Source organism: Mauremys reevesii, linkage group 7 (genome assembly GCF_016161935.1).
Source record: "Mauremys reevesii isolate NIE-2019 linkage group 7, ASM1616193v1, whole genome shotgun sequence".
Lineage (NCBI taxonomy): Eukaryota > Metazoa > Chordata > Testudines > Geoemydidae > Mauremys > Mauremys reevesii.
In genome coordinates this window covers 105,414,566-105,438,260 of record NC_052629.1, presented here as the reverse complement: position 1 = coordinate 105,438,260, position 23,695 = coordinate 105,414,566, and the positions used below count along the sequence as shown (strand labels likewise).

The 23,695-nt window shown below is 40.0% G+C and overlaps 1 protein-coding gene across 1 annotated transcript in view; it reads right to left on the bottom strand.

The window, feature by feature from the left end:
* LOC120369068 overlaps nt 1–23,695 on the bottom strand; it is an 81,720-nt gene that overhangs the window by 57,107 nt on the left and 918 nt on the right. Inside the window, exons 2-12 of the mRNA XM_039481955.1 lie at nt 22,372–22,554; nt 21,621–21,686; nt 20,835–20,935; nt 19,987–20,106; nt 17,603–17,712; nt 16,168–16,290; nt 15,234–15,310; nt 13,104–13,321; nt 10,579–10,744; nt 8,850–9,056; nt 8,013–8,174 (exon numbers count right to left, since the gene is read on the bottom strand). Coding sequence (XP_039337889.1) covers nt 8,013–8,174; nt 8,850–9,056; nt 10,579–10,744; nt 13,104–13,321; nt 15,234–15,310; nt 16,168–16,290; nt 17,603–17,712; nt 19,987–20,106; nt 20,835–20,935; nt 21,621–21,686; nt 22,372–22,448 — 1,427 coding nt within the window. The 5' untranslated portion in view covers nt 22,449–22,554. The remainder of the gene's footprint in view (nt 1–8,012; nt 8,175–8,849; nt 9,057–10,578; nt 10,745–13,103; nt 13,322–15,233; nt 15,311–16,167; nt 16,291–17,602; nt 17,713–19,986; nt 20,107–20,834; nt 20,936–21,620; nt 21,687–22,371; nt 22,555–23,695) is intronic.

Genomic DNA, 23,695 nt, shown 5'->3' with positions numbered 1-23,695 from the left:
AACACCTGAAATTTTAAATTGCATTTTGTAAGGGCCATTTCAGGGGAAATTTAGACTAAACCTGGAGGAGAACTAGGTGTAAGAAGAGGCTGTGGGTTAATGCACTGTTTTCATTTCTGGAGATACAGGTTAAATCCTGGTGTAAATCACAAAAGAAATATGTTTGATGATCTCATCCTATAGTGGATGTTTTCCCACAGCACAATCCCCTCCCACCACAAGTCTAGTTTGAGCATCACTCAAGATAGGTTCAGGAATGGAGTGGCAGTACATAGGTCACAGCTGAAATGGACAGACAGCGGACTAAGCAGAGCTGTTTGTGTGTCGGGGATAGGAACAGAGTAAGGAGAGCTGCAGGTCACAGCATTCTGACAGTTTTAAACCAGCACACCAAGGAAGTAAAAAAAAAAAAAAAAGGCACAGAAAAAAATAAAAGGTTGGGTAAAACCCCACAAACCCTATTTGGGCTGATGTGTTGTCCTGAGCTCCACTCTCAGGGAGGTGATGGCCTCTTGCCATGCCTGGCCGACATGGAATCCATGTCCTATGCCTTGAACACTCATTCCAGCACAGAAAAGAAAAATGACACAAATTATATATTGATGCACAAAGTCATCGACCTGCTACGTAACAGGACGCAAGGCTAGATCTGCACCGTTTTGTGTGCGATCCCGTTGATTCAAAAATAAAACCCAAACTCTCTTATAGGAGTTTTCATTCTACTGGAATCATTCTAGAAACCGAAGCCTTCCTGAGTGACTCAGCCAACTTAATTTCTCTGTGCCTCAGTTCCCCATCTATAAAATGGCAATATTAAACTTCCTTCCCACCCCCCTCCTTTGTCTGTTTTCTCTATTTCGATTGTAAACTCTTCAGGGCATGGACTGACAAACTACATACGTACAGAACCTAGCACAATGGGGTGCTAAGCTCCACTGGGGCCTCTAGCTGCCACTGTAATGCAAACAATAAATAGGAAAAAGTATCTTGTACTGAATGCTACTGAAGGGGAAATGTCATGATGCCCAGAAGTATCAGACCTATTCTGTGTATGTAGTTCTTGGTTTTAAATATTATGGAAATGCAGCTTTTAAAATGCAAAGAGACTGATTGCACAACGGGACACCCTGTATCTCTATAATCAGTAGTACGCAACACCTAGTCACTGAGCTGTGGGGAGAGCTGCAAAATAACAAGCCATCTCCCACTCACCTAATCACAAAGTTAGAGAAAGAAGCAGAATAGTCAGGTTTGGCCAAGTGTGCTAGAATCTCATGTGTAAGCAAATTAATGTCTGCGATGAAGGAACAATGATTAATGTCTGTATCTCTGTCCCTGCTCATCTATTAAATCAGGATAATGTGCCGGTTCTTACTGAACATACAGTGCTATGAATTGCGAAATTAACATGTCATTTATCCACATAAATCTATGATGGGACTCCTTTATTGGCTCTGGATTTCATAACCTCCAGCAGCAAAGGGATTATTATAAAAGCTCTCCCACTGATACTGGAAATGCAGGGAGGGAGAATAACTCTAATTCATCTATTGCCCACATGGAGCACTGAGCCACCATTGTTAGTTAGAAGAAAAGGACCTAAATGCTTTCAGCTACATGGATGATTTATAGGCAGAGGTTTGTATTGTACATTTTAAGTGCAGTTCTGAAAGAAGATCTGTTCCTTGTTTGTATTCAATATTATACATAAAACCTTATTTTTGTCACTAAAGTGAGTAATACCTTTTGCTCCAATCAGCAGTGCGGCGACAACATAGCCATGAGCTGGATTCTATATCTCATGAACCATCAATAGAATTATTAACTGTGTTTCAAGTGCAAGGCCATATTCTGCCTGCACAATCTTTATTACCGGCAATGAGTACAAGCCCTAAGGAACTGAGCTAGACTTTCAGACCAAAGATCACACTTGCAGGCCCAACTTTTTATTTGGAAACTGAACAGATAAATAGAGGCACTGAGGGTACATCTACTCTGCAGTCATGGGGTATGACTGCAGTATGTTTAGGCATACCTGAGCTAGCTTTAATATAATTAGCTCAGGTACCAACAGCAGTGAAGCCATGGCAGCCTGGGCTTCTGCGTAGGCTATGTGATGCTGTATGGATTCCGGGGGACACTTGAGGATATTATGAATATTAATATTGTAAAATTGCAATGAGTTGTGGCAGATATGCCATGTAAAATATCTGCAAAAATGTTATAGTTTGCCAAATATGATAATCTCATTTATGTGTTTGTATCACATTGGTATATTGGGTTATAGATACGTATCTATGTCCATATTACAAAACTTGTGCTATGCTTCTGGGTGACACCCCCAAACAGTTTGGCATCAGCTCTGCCTAGCTTGCTTGATGGCCCATTAAGGACCATCAGCTATACAACTGATGCATTGAGAGATGGCAGAGGACACAGAAAAGGCTTCCAAGCCATGTGCTGGGCAGCTTGCGTGGGAAACAAAGGAAGCACAGGTCGTGTGGCAAAAGACTATACAAGGCAGCTGTATATTCTCCATTTTGTCTTCAATCCTGCTTCTTACCTCTGGAGGAACTTTGCTACAAACCGAAGCTCTGAATAAAGGACTGAGTGACCCATCCAAACTGTGGATGTATTCCCGAGGGACTTTCACGCCAGCAAACCACCAGTACAGCTAGGAACCTGATATGTGGACTTTGAAGTTCTTGTATGTGTGTGACTGTGTTACCACTTAACATTTCTCTTCTTTCTTTCTTTAGTTTTAGACACTAAAGGATTGGCTGGCAGCGTGGTATTTTGGGTAAGATCCAAACCTATACAGACCTGGTGATGTGGCTGACCCTTTGGGGTCAGAAGAACATTTTGTATATGTGAGCAGAGTTTAAAATAACTGTACTGGACCTAGGTGCTGATTGGGAGCCAGAGACTGGAATGCAATAAAGGGGCTGTGTGATTTCTTTTTTTGCTTCTTGATAACAGAGGCACAGTTTGTGACTGTTTGGGAGGTTTAACTTCAGTGTTACCCACCAGTCTTGGGAGTATCTGCTCTCCCTTTTGCAGCCTGCCCTGACCTTGGCATTTCTAGGGAGGGCTGCCCCAGGCACCCCGGGTCACAGGCTATACCTGGGTAATCACTTGAGTGGCTAGCTAGCACTGAAGTCCATGCTGTCATAACATCACTGCTATTGGTACCTGAAAACTAGCTCATGTATGTCTACACATGCTGCACTCACACCTCTGACTGCAGCACAGACATACCATGAGAGACACTAGACATGTACCCAATTATTTATAAAATCCCTTTCCAGAGTAGAATCACACTTTCAGAATATTTTGTTCTTATTTCATCTAAGGGTCTCAAGCATAAAACAATCAGAGACAATAAGGACCAAGTTCTACCAGTTTTCAGATATACACTAGCACGTTGGTCTTGAGGCAAATGCATCAGCACTTGTTTTGTTCTTTTCTTACCTCCGATAGCTGTTTTTACTCTTCCCCTCATTTTATCCTTAACTTTCCACCCCACTGTCCAATATGTACATTAGACTCACTTCTAGGTGAGAAAGGGACAATACTTTGTCAAAATTAGTTCAGCCCCCATGGCCTTATCACTTTCTTGTTATTATTACTTGACCCTGGCTGCCTGTCTTTCATTAGAGTATTAGGACTTGGCTACATTTGCGAGTTACAGCACAGTAAAGGAGTCCCGGGCGCCCTAGCTCACTCTCCATCCATACTGGCAAGGCACGTAGAGTGCTCTGACTCTGTGGCTACAGCGCTGCTGGTACTCCACCTTGGTGAGAGGAATAACATTTACTGCACCCCCGCTGGAGTGCTGCAGCGCCAGTGTGAACAAGGTGTTGTGTTACTGCACTCTGATTGACCTCCGGAAACGTCCCATAATCCCCTTAAGTCAAGTGGCCACTCTTGTCATTGTTTTGAACTCCTGTAGGAATGCGGAAATGCCCTTTCAAAGCTCCGTTTCTGACAGCCGGCATGCAAGTCATTACTGGGAACGGTGTGTGTGTGTGTGTGAGAGAGAGGTGGGTGGGGGAGAGGAGATCTGCTGCTGTCTGAACTTACAAGACAGCATGCTGACATGCTCTACCCCCCCACACACATACACACAACACACTCCCTGTCACACTCCACCTCTCTCCTCCCATTTTAAAAGCATGTTGCAGTCACTTGCATGCTGGGATAGCTGCCCATAATGCACCACTCCCAATGCTGCTACAAGTGTCGCAAATGTGACCACGCCAATGCGCTTGAAGCTGTCAGTGTGGACAGATTGCAGCGCTTTCTCTACTGCGCTCTATGAAGGCTGGTTTAACTCAAAGTGCTCTACATCTGCAAGTGTAGCCATGCCCTCGGTCAAGAGCAGCCTACTTAACAAGTATTTAGGACAGCTACTGGGTATCCTCAATCACCAGTTACAACTGTTGACAAATTCCTTAAACTGGTTCTGGCTAGCAGGGAAATTACCTTGGTGACTGGTTTTTTTTTTTTTTAAGTTTAATTCGTCTTCTTTTATAATGCACCCAATGTTTATAGTTAAAAACCTCCAGACTGTATATACATTGTAATTACAAGATACCAACAATAAACTTAGCATCATAGGCTTCTTTTGGTCCTGCCTGTCGTTGTTATTAAAGATCACATTGCACTGTTCTCAAGAATAGGATTGTTAACCTTGGTATCCTAACCACATTCTGGCTAAGGTTCTACTGACCTAAATTCCCTTCAGGATTTCAGCTGAATATATTATCCTTCTTCATTTCCTGCCCTAAATTACCACACAATGTTGTTTTTGAGGTTATATGGTTCTGCTCTTTACCTTAGATCAGGGGTTCTCAAACTGGGGATCGGGACCCCTCAGGGGTCACAAGATTATTACATGGGGGGGTGCAAACTGTTAGGCTCCCCAAACCCCGCTTTGCTTCCAGCATTTATAATGGTATTAAATATATTTAAAAGTGTTTTTAATTTATAAGGGGGGGGTCGCACTCAGAGGCTTGCTATGTGAAAGGGGTCACCAGTATAAAAGTTTGAGAACCACTGCCTTAGATGGTAGATGAAATGATGTTTGTGTGTGTTTTAAGCTTATAAAACCCTTTGCATCTTTCATGCCCAAAGATCCCAATAGAAATGTCAGACTGTTATAATTTATCTTGTAGAAGACCGGCAAATTTGTTTTCAGTTGAGAGGGTCCATTCCTTAAAACGCCCCACTTCATCACAAAATCAGAAACCTGGTCTTCTGTATGCTTCAAAATGCCTGCATGCCAGTTGTTCAACTCACCCAATTGACAGGGATAAAAATTTCGGAAGTATTAATCCAAACTGATCATTGGGCATTAAGGGCGGATAAACCCATAAATCGCTTGGCTGATATTTTAACTGAAATTTTGCAACTCGCTGAGCACATTGTTGGAAGCAATGATTTCCTGGCCAGAGTTAAGATGCCACAACAATAGTCCTCAGAGCTGAAAGGGGAACGGGGGCTTAATGTGGTGGGGAAAGAAAGCACAAACAACAGCTCCATTCTATATTGTGATAATAAGTCAGGCCTAGAGTTTCTGCCTTAAGTGTGGTCTCTTCCATGTTTTGCTCATTGGAGATTTAAAGTAGACAATGGATTTGTCTGTCTCTGTCTCCAGGGTTTGCCTGGCCTCAGATTATTATGGTCTGCTATTCAGTCAGCTCCAAACATGGAACAAAGTGAAAAGTAGCAGAAAAAAATCACTTTATTAATTAAAATTATATAGGAAACAAAATTTATGAAGACGTTTATTAATTGAAATCCATAGGCTATCTAGTAATGCTGCCTATTGTGTGCCTTCAAATGACGAAAATGGGATATAGTCACTAGTAACGAAAAGACCAAATTTTGAGAGAGGTAAGAATGGGGTAAATGGCGAGGCAAAAGCAAACAAGCCAACTTTTTAGCCTGCCTCAAGCCAGCTTCAGGTTTTGCAAGACATTAATTGAAACAATTTATATTTAAAAATGATCACACCAGTATTTGCACCTGGTCAGGCTGGTTATGCAAATGCATCTCTCTTTCCTGTTCCCTGGTCCCCCACACGGCTCCAAATCTGTTTTGCTGTTTATTTGCCTATGGCATCTTGACACAATCCTTGATTATAAACTCTCTCTGTACAATGCCCTCGTCAGGGCCTCTCGGCCCTACAGCAATATAAGGTAATAAAACTGCACACTCATAGGTGCAAACACCAATCAGACAGTAGGGTGTCGCTTGGCAGGTGGAATTACTGGGAGGAAAATGTGGCAACTGCAGAAAATGCAGCCCATTTATCATATGAGCTTCCTAAGCACCACACTAAGGCTATGTCTACACTGCAAACCTTACAACGGCGTGGCTGTGCCAGCCGTGCCGTTGTAAGGTGTGCTGTGCGGTTGCTCTTTATAACCGGGAGAGAGCTCTCCCGGTGACAAAGTAAAACCACCTCCAATGAGGGACAGTAACTTTGTCACCGGGAGCACAGCTCCCGTCGACAAAGCACTGACTACACCAGCAAATTTTGTCGTTAACATTTTTGTTGTTCAGGGTGGTGGTTTTTTTATACCCCTGAGTGACAAAAGTTTTAAAGATGACAGTGCAGTGTTGACAAAACCTTAACTTTAAACAGTTCCAACTGGTAAGAAAAGCCCTATTAAAATTAAAATGTACATTTCTACTCCTTTTTCTTTAGCTGAATCTTTCTCCTTTCCTGCTTCTCTTGCCTTCAGTTAAGGCTACATCTACACTAGGGACCTTGCAGCGGCACAACTGTACCTCTGTAAGGTCTCCCATGTAGCTGTTCTATGCTGGTGGGAAAGAGCTCTCCTGATGGCATAATTAAACCACCCGTAACGAGCGGCGGTAGCTATATCACCGGGAGAGTGTCTCCCACCAACACAGAGCTGTTCACACGAGTTTTGTCAGTGAAACTTATGTCAGTCAAGGGGGTGCTTTTTCACACCCTGACTGACAAAAAGTTTGCTGACAAAAGCTATAATCAAGGCAGGCAGGGGAAGCAGCATCATTAGAAAGGAGAAAAACGTATATTACACATAAATGCCTTGGTTTTCAAGCAGTGGTAGGAAGGGAAACACAGGGATAGTGCAGTACATCCCCTTTATAGTGAAATCATGGTTTTTACAGAATAATTTCTCTGTAAAATGAGGTTCACACTAACAGGAATTACAACACATTTAAAGAAGTTGAGGCTTTCATACTAATTCACCAGAAACAGGTTTTGCTGGTAAGGAAATGGGGCTGTGGGAGAAAGAGAATTCTTGCAAACTTTTTCAGAGAGGAAGAAGCAGCGTGGACAAGACTTGAAGCCAGGAACTCCCATATTACAATCCCAACACTGACAATTATGCCCCATTGCAGGCTACATCTATATCACGCCGCCACTTGCCGCTACCTGTGCTTCCCCAGCTAGACTGCTATTTTTAGTGCACTATCTTGAACATTTCTAGAGCAAGTACATCTACACAGGCTAGGAATCTCATCCCCAGCTCCAACTGTAGGTGTAGCCTCAGTGTCTTCCTCTGTGGGGGTGTTTCTAGTTACCTATCTCACAGGGGACTGTCAGGATTAAGTAGTTGTTGTAAGGACAGTGCTTCAAATATGAAGAAAGGCTATTTTTATGATTAATGCATGAGGAGTTGGGAAATCTGGGTTCTATAAGCAGCTCTGCCAGATTCTCTGTGTGACCTGTCTAGTCACTTCGCCTCTTTGGGCTTCATTTTTACAATCTGGAAAACGAGCAGTAATAATACTAATCTACCTACCCAATATCCATTAATATTAAGATTTGTAAAACACTTTGAACATTTTCAAGAATACACTCTTTGTCTTCACTTAATACCAAAACATCCTACCCATCTATTGTAATGAAAAGAAAAACAAACAGAAAACCCAAATACAACAGAGTGAGAAAAGTAGGCAATGAAGACAGGCTAGAAAGCAGTAAATGCTTAGCAAAATGGATGTAGTACCTCGCTGTGTAGACCCATATATCCCAAGAAGTCAAGAGGAAGTAAATTGTTCCATTGGTTCGATTATAGGCAAAGCTGAGAACTGACTGGAGCGGAGAAGGATAGGGAGGCGGCAGCACGGTACATAACTTTGTCCCATTATGCAGAGAGAAAATTCGTAAACTTAGGAAAGAAAAACAGAAGAAAGTAGTAAAGGGAAAAGGTTAATGCAGTGTTGTTGTTTAATCAAGACACAGGGATGACACTTCAATTCATCCTCCCACAGTAACTTTAATGTTCCATGCAAACATCCCCTTTTAAATGGATGGGCCCTGTTATTTTAAAGTGAAAAATACCATGATTTTTCCACTCACTCTATGTTAAAAGCTCTCATAAGGTAATGCACTTCAATGCTGTTAAAAGTTGTGGTGCTATTTTTTCCAGTAATGCCAACATTTGAACGTTATAAACATGGGCAGGTATGCTGTTCCGCTCAGTTTGCACAATTTGGAGGTCTAAATAGGACACTGATACTTTTTGTGTGTGTGCGATTTTCATTAAGAATGTCACACAGGTATTTATTTTGACTAATATAACATAAATCTCAAATACTGAAAATTTTTAACCCATATTGAGTCAAGCAAGCAGATGTCTTCTCTATTTGATTAGTTTGTTACTTTACAGTTTTAACAGACGGCAGCTAAAACCCTTTCATATGGTTGAATGTGGTGTTTATTAATACACACACTTTACTGTTTTTCTATTGCAAGTTTATTACTACCAGTGGAGATGCAATCCAACCAAAAACCCGGATCCGAACCACCTCAAACTTTCATTAGCACATGTAGTCACACATACCTGTTATCAGAGCCCATAGCTACCACCCTGCTGGATTTCCCATTGGCACCACAGAGGGACAGAGCCTTAATCTGACTGCTGACATGAGTCCAGAATTTGGTAAAATAGTTCAAGTCATACACATGAAGATTGCGGGCAGAAGAGCAGTACAACAACTTATCCTCAGTCAGGCCCATCCAAACAATTCCTTCAGTGAACAATGATAAACTAAACGAAAGATAAAATCCCCACAAGCCAAAGAAAATCATGAATTAAAGTAAGTCAGCAGCAAGTTACATCAATTACATTAGAGTCCAAGTTAAACTATGTGGGACATTTTTCAATGTTGACCATGTTCAGCTAAAAAGAATTCTTCACACCATACTCAAATTCTGACAATTCCCTGGATCTTATGATAGCCCTTTAGAAATTAGTAAAAATGATGTCTTTTATTGAATCACTTACCTTTGGCACATGGTCCATCAGGGAAATCCACTGGCAGGCCGGGATGTTTTGTTTACCAGCCGCGTCCGCAGATTTGGCCGACCGCAGCTCACACTGGCCAATGGGGGCTGCGGGAAGCGGCGCGGGCCGAGGGATGTGCTGGCCACCTCTTCCCACAGGCAAACTGCGGCCAGTGGGAGCTGCAATCAGCCAAACTTGCGGACACTGCAGGTAAACAAACCGTCCCGGCCTGCCAGCAGATTTCCCTGATGGGCCATGTGCCAAAGGTTGCCGATCCCTGACTTCAAGTCATTGATGTGAAGGTCTCCTTAAAAATCAGTTCTGTGGTATGGAGCCATGCAACTACAGGGCCAGTACCTCAAAGCAGACTCAGAGCTGTATAAATTATTTATGCCTTGGGAAAAGCCACACTCCTAACATTTTTTAAGAGGTAAAGATTTATTTATTTATAACCGTACAACAAAATACAAGCCCATGAACGGTACATCTTATTTTTTCTTTATAAATTAAACACTTCTTGCCCACCATAGCTCTTGTATAAATACTCATAGAATTATAGTAGAACTCACTATTAAAGGTGAACTGTTCCTTTAATGAATAAGGCCCTGCGCTGCAAATACTTATGCATCTGTTTAACTTTACTCACCCAAATGACTTTTTGTTTTGAATTTTCCATTAATTGGATTTAAAAAAATTCAAAGGTATTAAATGCTCGAAATCTAAACAAAACATTTTGGTTTCACCCAAATTGCTAGTGAACTGAAAAATCCATTATTTGCACAGCTCTAAACAGAAGCTGTGCTGAAGAAATCGTCACCATCTAATGAGATGAGAATAGCTGAGATACATAACTTTCTATTTAGCAGGGTTTCTTGCCTTATGGTCAGAGCACCTGGGCTTAGATCCTCAAAGATATTTAAGGTGCCTAACTCCCACTGAAATTAAATCCATTAGAATTAACTGCTTAAATACCTTTGAGGATCTGGGCCCTGTTGCTATGAGATGGTGAGCACCTCTTGCAAGTTTTGAGTACTCTAAACTCCTCACAGGTTCAGCCCCAAAAGAATTGGAAAATAGAGCCAAACTATGGCAATATCCTTAGAGGCATATAATCTACAAAGATAGTTATCTTACTCCTTAAAGAGTCACTATTTATCCTTTGAAATTCATCCAACATACCATAAAATGCTGCACATTCTAATGCTAGAAATTCGTTTTAATTTGATTATATTTCATTATTTGTAAGCAGTGAAACTTACATAAATGGTATGGCCTTTTTAAGTACCTGTAAAACAGCTCCATTGTATCCAGGGACCAGAGTTTCACTGTCCCATCCAAAGATCCAGAGATAAATAAAGACAAAGTGTTTGGGTGGAGGAGGATGTGTGTGACAGACCTCGTATGGCCATGAAACACATGCAACAAACAGCCCTGGTCATTCCAAGATTTTACTGGTTAAAATAAAACAATAACCATCAATCAGTAAATAAATGAGAATTAAGTGATGAAGAAGCCAAAATAAACTACACTTCTTTCTCTCTGGTTATTTTACTGAGGACAACACCAAAAACCTGATTATTCTTTAAAAAACCCCACTAAAACTATAATTTTGCTTTTGATCTAATACTGTATTTTCTCTCCCAAGTGCTAATGATATACTGTACCATGAAGAAATGCACTTAGTTAATGAAGGAAGTCAATTCATGGGAGTAACGAACACTATGATTTCAGTGTTTTTGAAAAAACATCCATGACTTTAGTCCTTTTCATCATGAGCATCCCTGATTTTCCTAATAATTATCATGAGAAAATCAAAACAGAGTGGTTGGGCATTTTCTCATGCTTTAGCCAGGGTACTGAAAAGGAGACCAGATGCTTCTTTACTTGGAAAAGACTATAAAGTCTGGAAAGTAACGTTATCAATTACCATTCAGAATGTGCCTGTTATTCCCTTGAGGGACATATATTTTCAAAAGAAAGAATAAGAACATAAGAACGGCCGTACCGGGTCAGACCAAAGGTCCATGTAGCCCAGTATCTGTCTACCGACAGTGGCCAATGCCAAGTGCCCCAGAGGGAGTGAACCTAACAGGTAATGATCAAGTGATCTCTCTCCTGCCATCCATCTCCATCCTCTGACAAACAGAGGCTAGGGACACCATTCTTACCCATCCTAGCTAATAGCCATTTATGGACTTAGCCACCATGAATTATCCAGTTCCCTTTTAAACATTGTTATAGTCCTAGCCTTCACAACCTCCTCAGGTAAGGAGTTCCACAAGTTGACTGTGTGCTGCGTGAAGAAGAACTTCCTTTTACTTGTTTTAAACCTGCTGCCTATTAATTTCATGTGGTGACCCCTAGTTCTTGTATTATGGGAATAAGTAAATAACTTTTCCTTATCCACTTTCTCAACATCACTCATGATTTTATATCTCTCTATCATATCCCCCCTTAGTCTTCTCTTTTCCAAGCTGAAGAGTCCTAGCCTCTTTAATCTTTCCTCGTATGGGACCCTCTCCAAACCCCTAATCATTTTAGTTGCCCTTTTCTGAACCTTTTCTAGTGCTAGAATATCTTTTTGAGGTGAGAGACCACATCTTACACAGTGTAGTAGATGTGATTGTACCATGGATTTATAATATAGCAATAATATATTCTTTCTCTATTCTATTCTCCCTTTTTTAATGATTCCTTTTTGCTTTTTTTTTTTTTTTTTTTGCACACTGCTCACACACATCTTTCAAGAGAACACACTGAACTCTCCAATTTTTTTCTTTTCCTTGTAGCTAAAATTAGCCCCCATGTATTTGTATGTATATTGGGTTTTTTTTTTTTTTTTGCATTATTTACATTATTTATATTAAATTTCATTCATTTTTTTTTTTGCCCAATCACACTTTTTTTTGAGATCTTTTGAAGTTCTTCACAATCTCTGCTAGTCTTAACTATCTTGAGTAGTTTAGTATCATCTGCAAACTTTGCCACCTCACTGTTTACCCCTTTCTCCAGATCATTTATGATTCCTGATAGAAAATAGTCAAATCAAAAACTATATCTTATAGAGTTGGTAAGATGATGAATGAAAAACACTACTGCTTAGCGGAATTGCTTCTTCAAAATTTAGGTTGACAGGACGTACAGTTGGGCCCAATCCTTCAAAAGACCACGTCCTTCCATACCATGAAGCTGAAGGCATTTTGCATCTTTTAGGATGTGCTCAGCACCTTGCCATTATCCCAGAAAGTGATTCCTGGATTCAGTGGAGGATAATGGGAAGATATTTTTGGGAGATTAAATATTAATAAATAATGGATAAGCCATTCATTTGCTGAACTTTTTTGAAATGTCTAGCAGATCTACATTCATAAAGAAGTCACACTTTATATATTGAGATTTATGTTTGGGTTCAAATGTTAACAGATAACATTTCTATTTATGAAAAGTCAGAGAAACACAGAGGATGATGATGATAGGTAAGAGTGAGGTCCATTAATTTCTGCACCTGTTACTGCAAGAAATCGATTATGTGACAGAACATGTAGCCCAGTCTTTGTGTTCCCCAGAGAGGCAATAACTACTAGACTCTCTGCCAATATGGCCTACGGAAAATTTCCTTCATGACTTCAAATGTGGGAGCAAGAATTGCTGTAGTTAAGTTTAGAATTAGAATGTCATTTATACACTGAAGCACTACTGCTGTTTTAAAATATTAGCATTGTTGTCTCATTAAAAACATATGGTAAAGTACTAAGAAACAAAGAAGTGTGATCATAGGCTCAGACGCTTTGTTCCTGTGTGCCAACTTACTTTCAGAGTCCCTGGAGGAGGTAAGCAAAGCATTGGAGTATGATGAATAGACGCAGGAGAGAATGGTACTTTGGTGGGCATTGGTTAGCTGAAACAGTATATTCCCTTTGGTATCATAGCAGAAGAGATCGCAATTAGAAAAGCAATAAAGTCTTTGCATATTGACATCAAACTCCATATTTGTACACCAGATTTGCCTCATGTGTGGGAATTCTGCACTATATTTAAAAAAAGAAAAACATGATTAAGACTATGGCAACACAACTGTACACATTTAAATAAAATGATAGTCATTTGGTTTGTGAAGTTTTTTGCATACTACAAGACTACACAGTTCATTTTATGAAAGCTGCTGGATATATTTTATTTTTTTTAAAAGCATGGTTTCCTAGAAGCTGGTAATGAGCACGTTTCAACTGATTACAGTGTTCAAACAATTGTCTAATCATCACACACACTATGTTGGGAATATATAATGGTGTGTTTTAAAGGTTTTATTGACACGTGTTTGGCATGGCACATAACTAACTCATGGATTTACTACTGGTAAGCAAATCTGATTATCCCAAACAAATGCCAATAAAACTTTTATGGTATACCATCCCAGGCTAAATATGTTTACATAAAAACTATTTTAAAAAGATCACAGGGGTTATTTTTGTATTACTCTGCATGCAAAGCAGTGGTGGCCAACCTGCGGCCTGTCAGGGCAAGCCGCTGGTGGGCCGCCAGACTGTTTGTTTACATTTGCACAGCTGCCCGCAGCTCCCAGTGGCCATGGTTCGCTGTTCCTGGCCAATGGGAGCTGCAGGAAGCAGCGTGGGCTTGGCCGTGGCCATTAGGAGCTGTGGGCAGCCATGAAAATGTAAACAAATGGTCTGGTGGCCTGCCAGCGGCTTGCCCTGACGGGCTGCGTGTGGCCCGCGGGACGCAGGTTGCCCGCCACTGCTGTAAAGCCAAGAGCCTTACTTATAATAAGTCCAAGTCTACTGGGTTCAGAAAGGGCCATGAAACCATCCTAAATACCTTCTTCTTCATAAAAATTACACAAATTGAAAGTGCAAGATCTCACTTTCCCAGGACTAGAAGCTAGTCCTTGATCCCATCGAGAACCTGTGAATATTTACTTTCCAAAGATATAAAGCTACTGTTTCTAGTTCTCAATGCCATATGTAAATGGATTGTAAAATTAGATGTTTATTTATATAGAAAAGCTGACACTGGCCCAGGACAGAATTTACTTGTCCTGGGCCTCGGACCAGTATAATTTTTGGAAGCACATGAGCGGGGGGTGGGGGGGGGGTTGAGGAATTTCACACTTGGGAGGAGAAGGGGAAATATTTTTCTGTCAGGGTAATTTGGAAAAAACAAAACAAAACAAAACAAAAAAAAACCCACACACAACCTGCTGGATGAAGCTACTTAGAGTTTCAGAATGTTGGAATAAATACAGGGGAGATGGATTAGTGGGCAGAGTGCAGGTAAGGCATTCAAAGGTGCATGATAAACTCACTTAGCACAACGTTTTGAATAGAAATCACACAGCTATTACTTCCAGATATGCAGTGTATGTGTCTATAAATATTCACAATGTACAACCATTCATAAGAAGTTATATTAACATTATAAAAGCTTTCACAACTAAGATATACAATAGTTTGTCCTGGGGCTTGCTGAGAAAAGTGATATTAACACACATGTAAGTGTCACTTTTCACAGCAGACTTACTAGCTAGCTGGGAGGCTGTGAAAAGTGATTCTTGTATGTTTGTTAATATCACCTTTCACAGCCTCCCAGCTATCTAGTAAGTCTGCTGTGAAAAATTATATTAACAACCATACAAATATCACTTTTCAGAGCATTATTTTTATTATCGAGTCAGCAAAAAACAAACAAACCAAACACACACAAAAATCCGACATAAATTAATTATAATGATTTTGAAGTGCATATTTATTTGTTTTTCCTAAATTTAACTAAGTATTTTAGGAAATTAAGCATTTTAGGAAAAAGTGTCAGTGGGGCCACCAGCAAGAATTGGTGGCCGCAGTCTGAGGCCACCAAAAAATTTGTTGTGAGAACCTATGTACATAGTCACTTTCTAAGCTCAAATAATTAACATCTGTTTACCTGGGGAATAGCTTGTAATTGGACATGTGAACTGCATCAGAGTAATCTGTACTCTCTGTTTCTTTAAACTTCCAGAACTAAAAGAAAAAAAGAATACAAAGACAATTTTGCAAGCTTGATTTGGTACTTGAGTCTAGAACTGGAAATCTGAATGTCAACTATCAAAAGCTTTTCAAGAAGCCATTAAGCGCTCCCATTATTTCCATACTGACAGACCTGAATGCTTCAAAAGACATAAGCCTAAAGTAAGAGCAGCGTTAATGAGAAAACATTTATGAAACTTTTAATTTGTTTTGACAGAAAAAAATTAAATTATGATCACATGAGATAATTTCATCACTTAAGAAATGCTTCTCAGCTGCACTGACTATTCTCTTTGTTCATCACGCCAACCCAGCTATTAGTGAAACTAAATAAACCAGCCAATCTACAATATTTTTTCCTCATTTTCTTTTCAAAGTAAATAGAGTGTTGGTGAAAGGTGCAGAATTGACAAGTCTATAGACCTGTACTTATATATACACATAAAAAGTATAATAAGGGCGGTGGCGATGCAAGTTTCAGCCCCAGTCATCTAATTGATCGTTATCCTGGAAGAAATCAACTCTAGTGGAGTGAGAAAGGTTTAGTTACCATAGTGCATTCAGACCCTTGATCTCTCTGCTGAGACTGCCACTAAGTTATGATAGTGTTTTTGTGATCTGGATATCTGACCACTAGAGAATTAATTGGGACAACCAAGCAGTCATCAGATGGTAACATCCTTCAGTCACTATTGACCAATGTTGGGCTCAAACCAGTGAATTAAGTGTGAAAGTTCCCCTGATCAATCCACCAAGGCATACAGTCTCCCTTTGCCCTACATTAAATTCATGCCTGTGCTTCCAAAATGTTGCACGAGACAACTCAAACCTCATCTGAAGTATTCCCTTACCTTTATGCCTTTGATTCCTCCTGTAATGAGTTCATCACTCACAGGATTGAATACCATAAGTGTCAACAGACGTGACTCCACGTTCTCTACTGAGCAGATCTCTTCATAATCCTTATTATACACCTTATGAAAAGAAAAGTGATGTTCACAAAGTATGTCAAAAAGGCTGTGGGTAATTAAGGCCCTGATCCAGCAAAGCATTGAAGTCGCCTCTTTCTAGACTTAGGCCTTTGAGAGCAAGGATATAATTCCCCAAAAGATATGGTACAAAACTTTTCAGAAATGTTGTCCTCATTGACAGACTATTTATTTGAATTTTTTAAATTAAATTATAAACAACAAATAAATGCGCATCATCCCCCACGGTGAATTCACAAATGGCAGGAATTATAATTTTTAACCCTTTGTAAACTTTACTGTAGCGATGGAGAAAATTAGAGACATACAATTAATGGAGATAGGCACTTATGGGCTAATTTGGGCTGTATTTCTATCAATATATAGCTCCTCCACTGGTTTTCAGCTATGATGATGACACGAATCCTAAAATATTTAAAATAGATTAGATAGACAGATTAATCTAAGCTTAATAGATTCATCACACAAAGTGATGAAAACCATATTTCTCTCACACTAGTTCTACTAAACTTGTACTGCTTTCCATGCCAATAGTGGATGCAAAAATCAGCCACTCTTTCTCCTTTAAGAAGAGTCTGTTTTCTTGCAATGTGTAATGTCATATTAAACGTCAATGGAACTAATTTAATAAACTATGATGAGAGAAACAACTGGGTCAATCTGTTGGCACAGTGATAATGCTGAGCTTTGCTGCACAGATAAACTGAGTTTGCACCTTGAACCAGGGGCGGCTCTAGCCATTTCACCGCCCCAAGCACGGCAGCACGCAGTGGGGGGCGCTCTGCCGGTCGCCAGTCCCGCGGCTCCGGTGGACCTCCTGCAGACTTGCCTGTGGAGGGTCCGCTGGTCCCGCGGCTCTGGTGGATCTCCTGCAGGCGACCGGCAGAGCACCCCCCTCGGCATGCCGCCCCAAGCAAGCCTTGGCATGCTGGGGCCTGGAGCCGTCCCTGCCTTGACCACAGGCTCTTGATTTTAAAATGGCAGAGGTGCAAATACTGCAGAGCAGAAATAAACAGCTCAAGAGATGCAGAAAGTGAGGGCAGAATGAATTTGTATTACTCCAACAGCAACTTCTGTTGGACTATTGGACAGTCAGAGGAGGGTATCCTGAATGGTCTGTAATTACTCTGCCCTATCCCCTTGCTGCCTGAATCCTGGATACTATGGTCCCAAATAAGGGATTTGAGACCTCTTCTTTCATGCATGAATACGTTTAAACTGCCAACAGAGCTCACCAATAAACTCAAAATCAAAATAGCTGAAAAAAATAAACACAGGAGATAGTAGGTGCTTTTACCTTAAGTGCATAGTCTCTTCTCAGTATAAAGTAAACATTGAATTTTTCACAGTAGGTGATGCTTCTCACTATGTTGAATTGGTACTTGTGAAAACCCATTTCCCTTTTAACTAGAAAAAACAAAACAAAACCCAAAAATACAAAATCAAAACACAAACTGAAACAATGTCTAAGAAATCACTCATTTTCTTTTTCAGCACAGACTATCTTATAAAGTATAACATTTTGGTGCAGGTGAAAATTGCCTACTTTTTAAAAAAAAATTATATATATATTCTACTTATCTTAGCAAATTTACTTAAAATAGCAAACAAAAAAGGTAATTTACATTTCATCAGTATTTTTCAAGGCTTCTCCTACTATTTTTCAGACACTGGACTGCACTTTTAAAAAACCACCTCCCTACGTTCTCCCTGTCTGATTGGAACTATGGTGTCTCAGATACCATTATAAGGTAACCTGGAACTGAGGATGTTTAAAGGTGACCACTGAAAAAACACATGCAAATTACAAGTTTGCTCATGCATTTCAATCTTTGAACATACAATCCCCATTTCTGTGCATGCAAATGTGTGTTTCTAAAAAACATATACATTTCGCAGGCACAGTTAGCATGGACATTTAAAAACATGGATCTTTTGGTTTGAATAAGACTATTCCTCCCAAATGGTATCCTGTGGCAAGTTCTTGCAGTGAAGTAACAATCTCTTGTAACAGGATAGTCTGATAACCACTGTTGCCACATAAATTCTTATGAAGGCTTGAATTCTTTCTGAGCCATGCTGCAGTTCCCATAGTTTTGATTGCTTATTCTCAGGAGCGGCTTTAGGTATTTTGCTGCCCCAAGCATGGCAGGCAGGCTGCCTTCGGCAGTTTGCCTGCGGGAGGTCCCCGGTCCCACGGATTCAGCGGCATGCCTGCAGGAGGTCCACCGAAACGGCGGGACCAGTAGACCCTCCGCAGGCATGTCACTGAAGGCAGCCTGCCTGCCGCCCTCGCAGGGACTGGCAGAGCACCCCCCGCGGCTTGCCGCCCCAGGCATGCGCTTGGCGTGCTGGTGCCTGGAGCTGCCCCTGCTTATTCTGCACTAATTAACATTGGCAAAGCTCCCATAAACACCAATGAAAGTTCCATGCACTGAATGAACGAAGACTATGCAGTCAAGAGTCACATTGCATATCTGAGTTGTAGACTGCATTAAAGAATTCTGCCCTGTGAGTTTATTGTTGGATCCATGGGGAAGAGGACTTAGCTTGGGAGGAAAGAAGTCACATCCAAAAAAAGAACAGAAAATGAAGAGCATGACTTAGGGTTGGGGGCAGAAAGCATAAATTACTCTGTGTTTGTAAAGTATCAAGCATAATAGCACCCTGGTCCTAACTGGGGCCATCTAGGCACTACTGCAATACAAATAAATAAATAAATAATACTAAGTAGTAGTAGACTATCACCGAACACTTTCCCCAATAGGCAAGAAACTCTTCAAATTCAGGGTTATAATAATCTGTTTTATGTTGTAATATTGATATATTTTAAGAGTTATTACTATAATCATAATAAAGGATAATAACTGTAAGAGCCACAAGGGACACTAAATTGTTTTTCAGTGGAAATTATATTGAAATTTTAATGACATTTATTTTGAAAATCATTTTTATTAAGCTTTTTACATTGTAATTTTTTTTAGTGCTGATGGAAGGTGATAGATTAAAAAAACCTAGAGACTGAAGTCTTCTTTCTACAAAATAGGTGCAACATGAACAACACAGCAATGGACGTTTTCTACACACTGCCCCAATAATCACCTCAACAACAAAGGGACAACATCTACGGGCAACAGAAGAATTCAGTGTCTTTGGCCCATCCAATCTATGGTGTCTCTATTGAAATTACTGTCAAAAGAGCCAGTTAATGACAATTGAAGTAGCTGGTGAAAGATGGACACCTGTCCCCTGCAAACTGAACTCAGTCTCCCAATTCATTTCAATGAAGAGTCATCATATGGTAACAATTTCAGGTCATTTGCTATCAACCTGGGCTGAACTGTTAACTTAATAAGTAAAATATTCTGTTACCCTATTTCTAATTTCCTGATCCCATCCAGTCCCCTCAATAAATGTTTAAAAAAAACCAAAACAGTTATGAATTCTGATGTGCAAACAAAACCAAGAGGAACCAAAGCCTACTCATATATGCTGCTTGTAGGTAATGAATATACAATAGTATACTGCAGCCCAAGGCTTTTTACATGGAGGCAAGTGAGCATAAATCAAAATGAACTGAACAGGAAGATGATCACACCAGGAAAATACGTCCTGACTACAAAACAGAGTTTGGACATTTGCTACATCTTTAATCTTTTGTGGAGTTCAAGGTAGACTGACCTCTTGAGCCTGACAGATAAAGATCTCTCTCACCTACAGTCTTAGAAGCAAGTAAATCCAAGCTGAACAACCCTTTGCCATCCACGAGGATCAGTCTTCTAGTCTTGCTGTTGTAGGTCACTAAACAGAATTGTGAAGAGGACAGTTTCACTGCTTGACTGTGGCTAAATGTTCTAGGAATGTTGGAGCAAAACATACCCATTGTGTTACTGAATTAACAACTTTCCCCTAACATTATTTATGAACAGCTGTAGCATTTGAGGTAAGATAGAAGAACAAATTTATCTTTAAGATGTTCAGAAGTGTTGGACTAATATACCTCAGTTTTATACCTTAAAATGTTTCACTGAACTTGGCATTTACTTTAAACCAGCAATTAAAGGTAAGCAAAACCAAAAAGTCTTTTGAATTTATGGCATTTTTGTCATTACTACTATACATAATGCTTATAAAGAGAAACGCTCTCATTGGCATGTATTAAACCAAGGCGTCAAACTAGATACCAGTGGATGGCTTGTTTTTAATATTGCACGGGCACCTTATAGAGATTTAATTTAAACTTGGATTATATCTATAGGTCCATTTTCAAGAGGTTATGCCAAGTGCTAGCAATGCTGCATTTATTGGGAGTTGCATGGCTAAACACCAGCAAAACACTTTGTTAATACAGGAGTAAAAGTCTCCCTTTTCCATATTTCTTTGGCCTCTTCCTCCTGTCGGATTTACTCCCCCCACACCAAATGCTTCAGTATATTTTTCCATCATCATATTGTCAGACTTAGGTTTTCCTTTTTATTTAAAATGTTCTTCTATCCCCTTTTATTTGACTAGAATTTGCTGCCTCTTACCTCCTACTATATCTAATCGTTGCTGGGTAAAGCTTTTAACCAAGTAGAGGCCAAAGGTAAGAAAGCAAATGGCTTTTGCAGTTACTTCTTTTCCTGCAATTCTGCAATAGGAAGAATGATTATTATTTCACTATTTACAATTGTACAGGATATCAAAGGATAACTGAAAAGATGGCAACAAAATGTGGCAGTCAGTAATGGAGTACATTTTAACCAAGGGTTGTAGTAGATTCTCTATCACTGACCATTTTAAAACCAAGATTGGATGTTTTTCTAAAAGATATGTGCTAGTTCAAATAATAATTAATTTAGGAAAGTTTTATGGTCTGTGTTATGCAGGATGTCACATTAGAAGACCACAGTGGTCCCTTCTGGCCTTATATCTACAAATATCCATTCTCATTTCTCTTTGGGTGGAGATGTTCTCTGGCGCTTAGTTAGAGCCCTGAAAAGCCTTCTGTTTCACCCTCCCTTTAGTCTTCCTATCCTGGAACCCACAATCCTTCTAAGCAGAGCAGGATGAGACTGGACTTTGTAGCTCATAATTCGTTTGTCTTAGCCACAAGGGCACTGTGGAGCCTTTGAAGCATTCCTGGCTTGTGGAGAGGCCAAACATTGGACTGAAGACTCCATTCTGGTTCCAGTAAAGCATTATCGGCCCAATTTTAAGAAGCATTTAGTACCCAAAGCTCCATCAGAAGACAGTGGATGTTCAAGTCCTCTAAAAAAGCCTGTATCTCATCAGGGAACTGGACCAGCCCATCCCTCATCTCTATACATACGTACACTTTCACTGTCTCTCTTAATTTCTGGTCATCTTCTGATACATTTATATCATCTAGAAAAGATAATCTTCACAAAAACAAATTAGAATTAGGTTATAACAATGGGTAATATAAATAATACATTTCAATTTATTGACACCCAAAGTCCCTCCAGGAACTCCAGAGACAAATAATCCCCCTGTGAATGGATTTTTCACCTTAGGTTTTTGTCATTAATTTTTCAGCTCTATTAATTGTTAATGATTGCCATAAGAAGCCCACATTTATTATATCACCCCAGTCCTCTAACACTCCTGACCTAGGAGGGCTGGATGGAGATCATTAGGAGCTGAAGCTGCTCTTTAAGCAGCCAAAAGAGTCATTACAGAGAAATACGCTTCCTTCCTTTTAGAGGTTTAATAGCTTCTACAGTGCTCTCAACCACTGCTTCCCTGCAGAATCCAAGGCCAGAAAAAGGAACCAAACTGAGGTTGCATGAAGACAACAAACTAAGCTGTTTCTGTTTCAGCCAGTTTGCATATCTACGTGATTACTGTATTTAAATACTATATTTAAAAGATCATCATCATCAGGATAAAATATGTTCACTCATTGTTACACAAAGTTAGCAGTTTTATACGGGTCTCGGAAATATGTTAGATTCATTGTTAAATCATACTCGTTCAAGGTAAATTCATAGCAATCCAAAAAGGACAATGGGAATATGTTACCATGTTCTTAATTTGCATGTTGATTCTAGCGATCAAATTCACCTTTTCCTGCAACTCACTGCAGCATCTTCATTAGGCTTTTTAGTAACAGCACTATTGATTGATTTGTCTAGTTCCATCTGGGAAAGTTGTTAGCCAGTAAATGTGGAACTAATCAGATAATTGGGAAGTTTCTGTCTGATTTCTGGTAGTTTTCTCTCTGTCATTAACCCACAGAAGGTTAATCTGAAATTTAAAAGTAAAAACGTTAGCTTACATAGAGAAAACAGGATTTTCTGCCGAATGAAATAGTTGTGGGTGCTCAACCTGAGTCCAATTTTCAGAAGTTATGTTATTTGTATTGCAGTAGCAAGTGCATGACAGCTAGAGGTGCTCAGTGCCTTTGAAAAATCAGGCCCAAGGTGTCTCAGGCACTCAAAATCAATGGCCTATTTAAAAAGTGAGGCTGCAAGTCTTGCCCAATCTCATATAAGAAGTCTGTGCCAGAGCTAAACACAAAACCAAGGTATCCTGACCTGAGTCCTGTGCCTTAACCAAACCATTCTCCTCTCCCCAATTCCCCATCCTGCAGTCTGACCACATGGGCCAACCTCTCTGCCCAGGTGGAACTCTCTTGACCTGAATGGCCACTCTGCAAAGATCAGCTAGCAGGCCTAGGGCTTTAGTCATCCCTGTTTAAGATTCTTTCATTCCTTTTAAGTTCTTTTTGTCATCTTAAAAGAAAAATCCAGGAAAAAGTTACTGTAATTTCTCAACAGCCTTTAAACAGGATCTCACATAATGCTAATGTAGATTAGTTTCTGGCTATCACCAAGAAATTGTTTTCAATTACATAGGGCTCTTAACACTTATACACCATTTTATATCTTAGGACTACTGTGCACACATTAAATAATCATCTCAACACTCTTATGAGTTAGGAAAGTGTCGTTATCTCCAGAGAGGTGAAATGACTTCCGCAAAGTCACCCAGCCAATCAGTGGCAAATTCAGGCACAGAGAAATCCCAAGCATATTGCTCTTGACCATTTAACTCCTCTGCTAAAGATTGGGGGTGGGGTAGGGGAGAGAGGATAGCTTGATAGTAAATACTCTGCAATCCAACTTTCATTTTCCAGTCTCCTGCTCCCCAGGCCAGCAGGGATCTGGAATGCAAAGAAGCTGCCACTCTAAGCAATCAAGGAGTGACCTGCATAATCCTTCTCCTTCCAGCTGGGAGGGGGATCATCAACTGTCAATTAAATTAAAAACTTTAAAAGAGTGATAAAAATATAATAGAGCAATGGTGGCTGTAATGAGAGGCCTGGAAGTGGCAGTGGAAAAGTGGGAAGGAAACAGAGATTCAGAGATGTGTTTGAAGAAGAGGG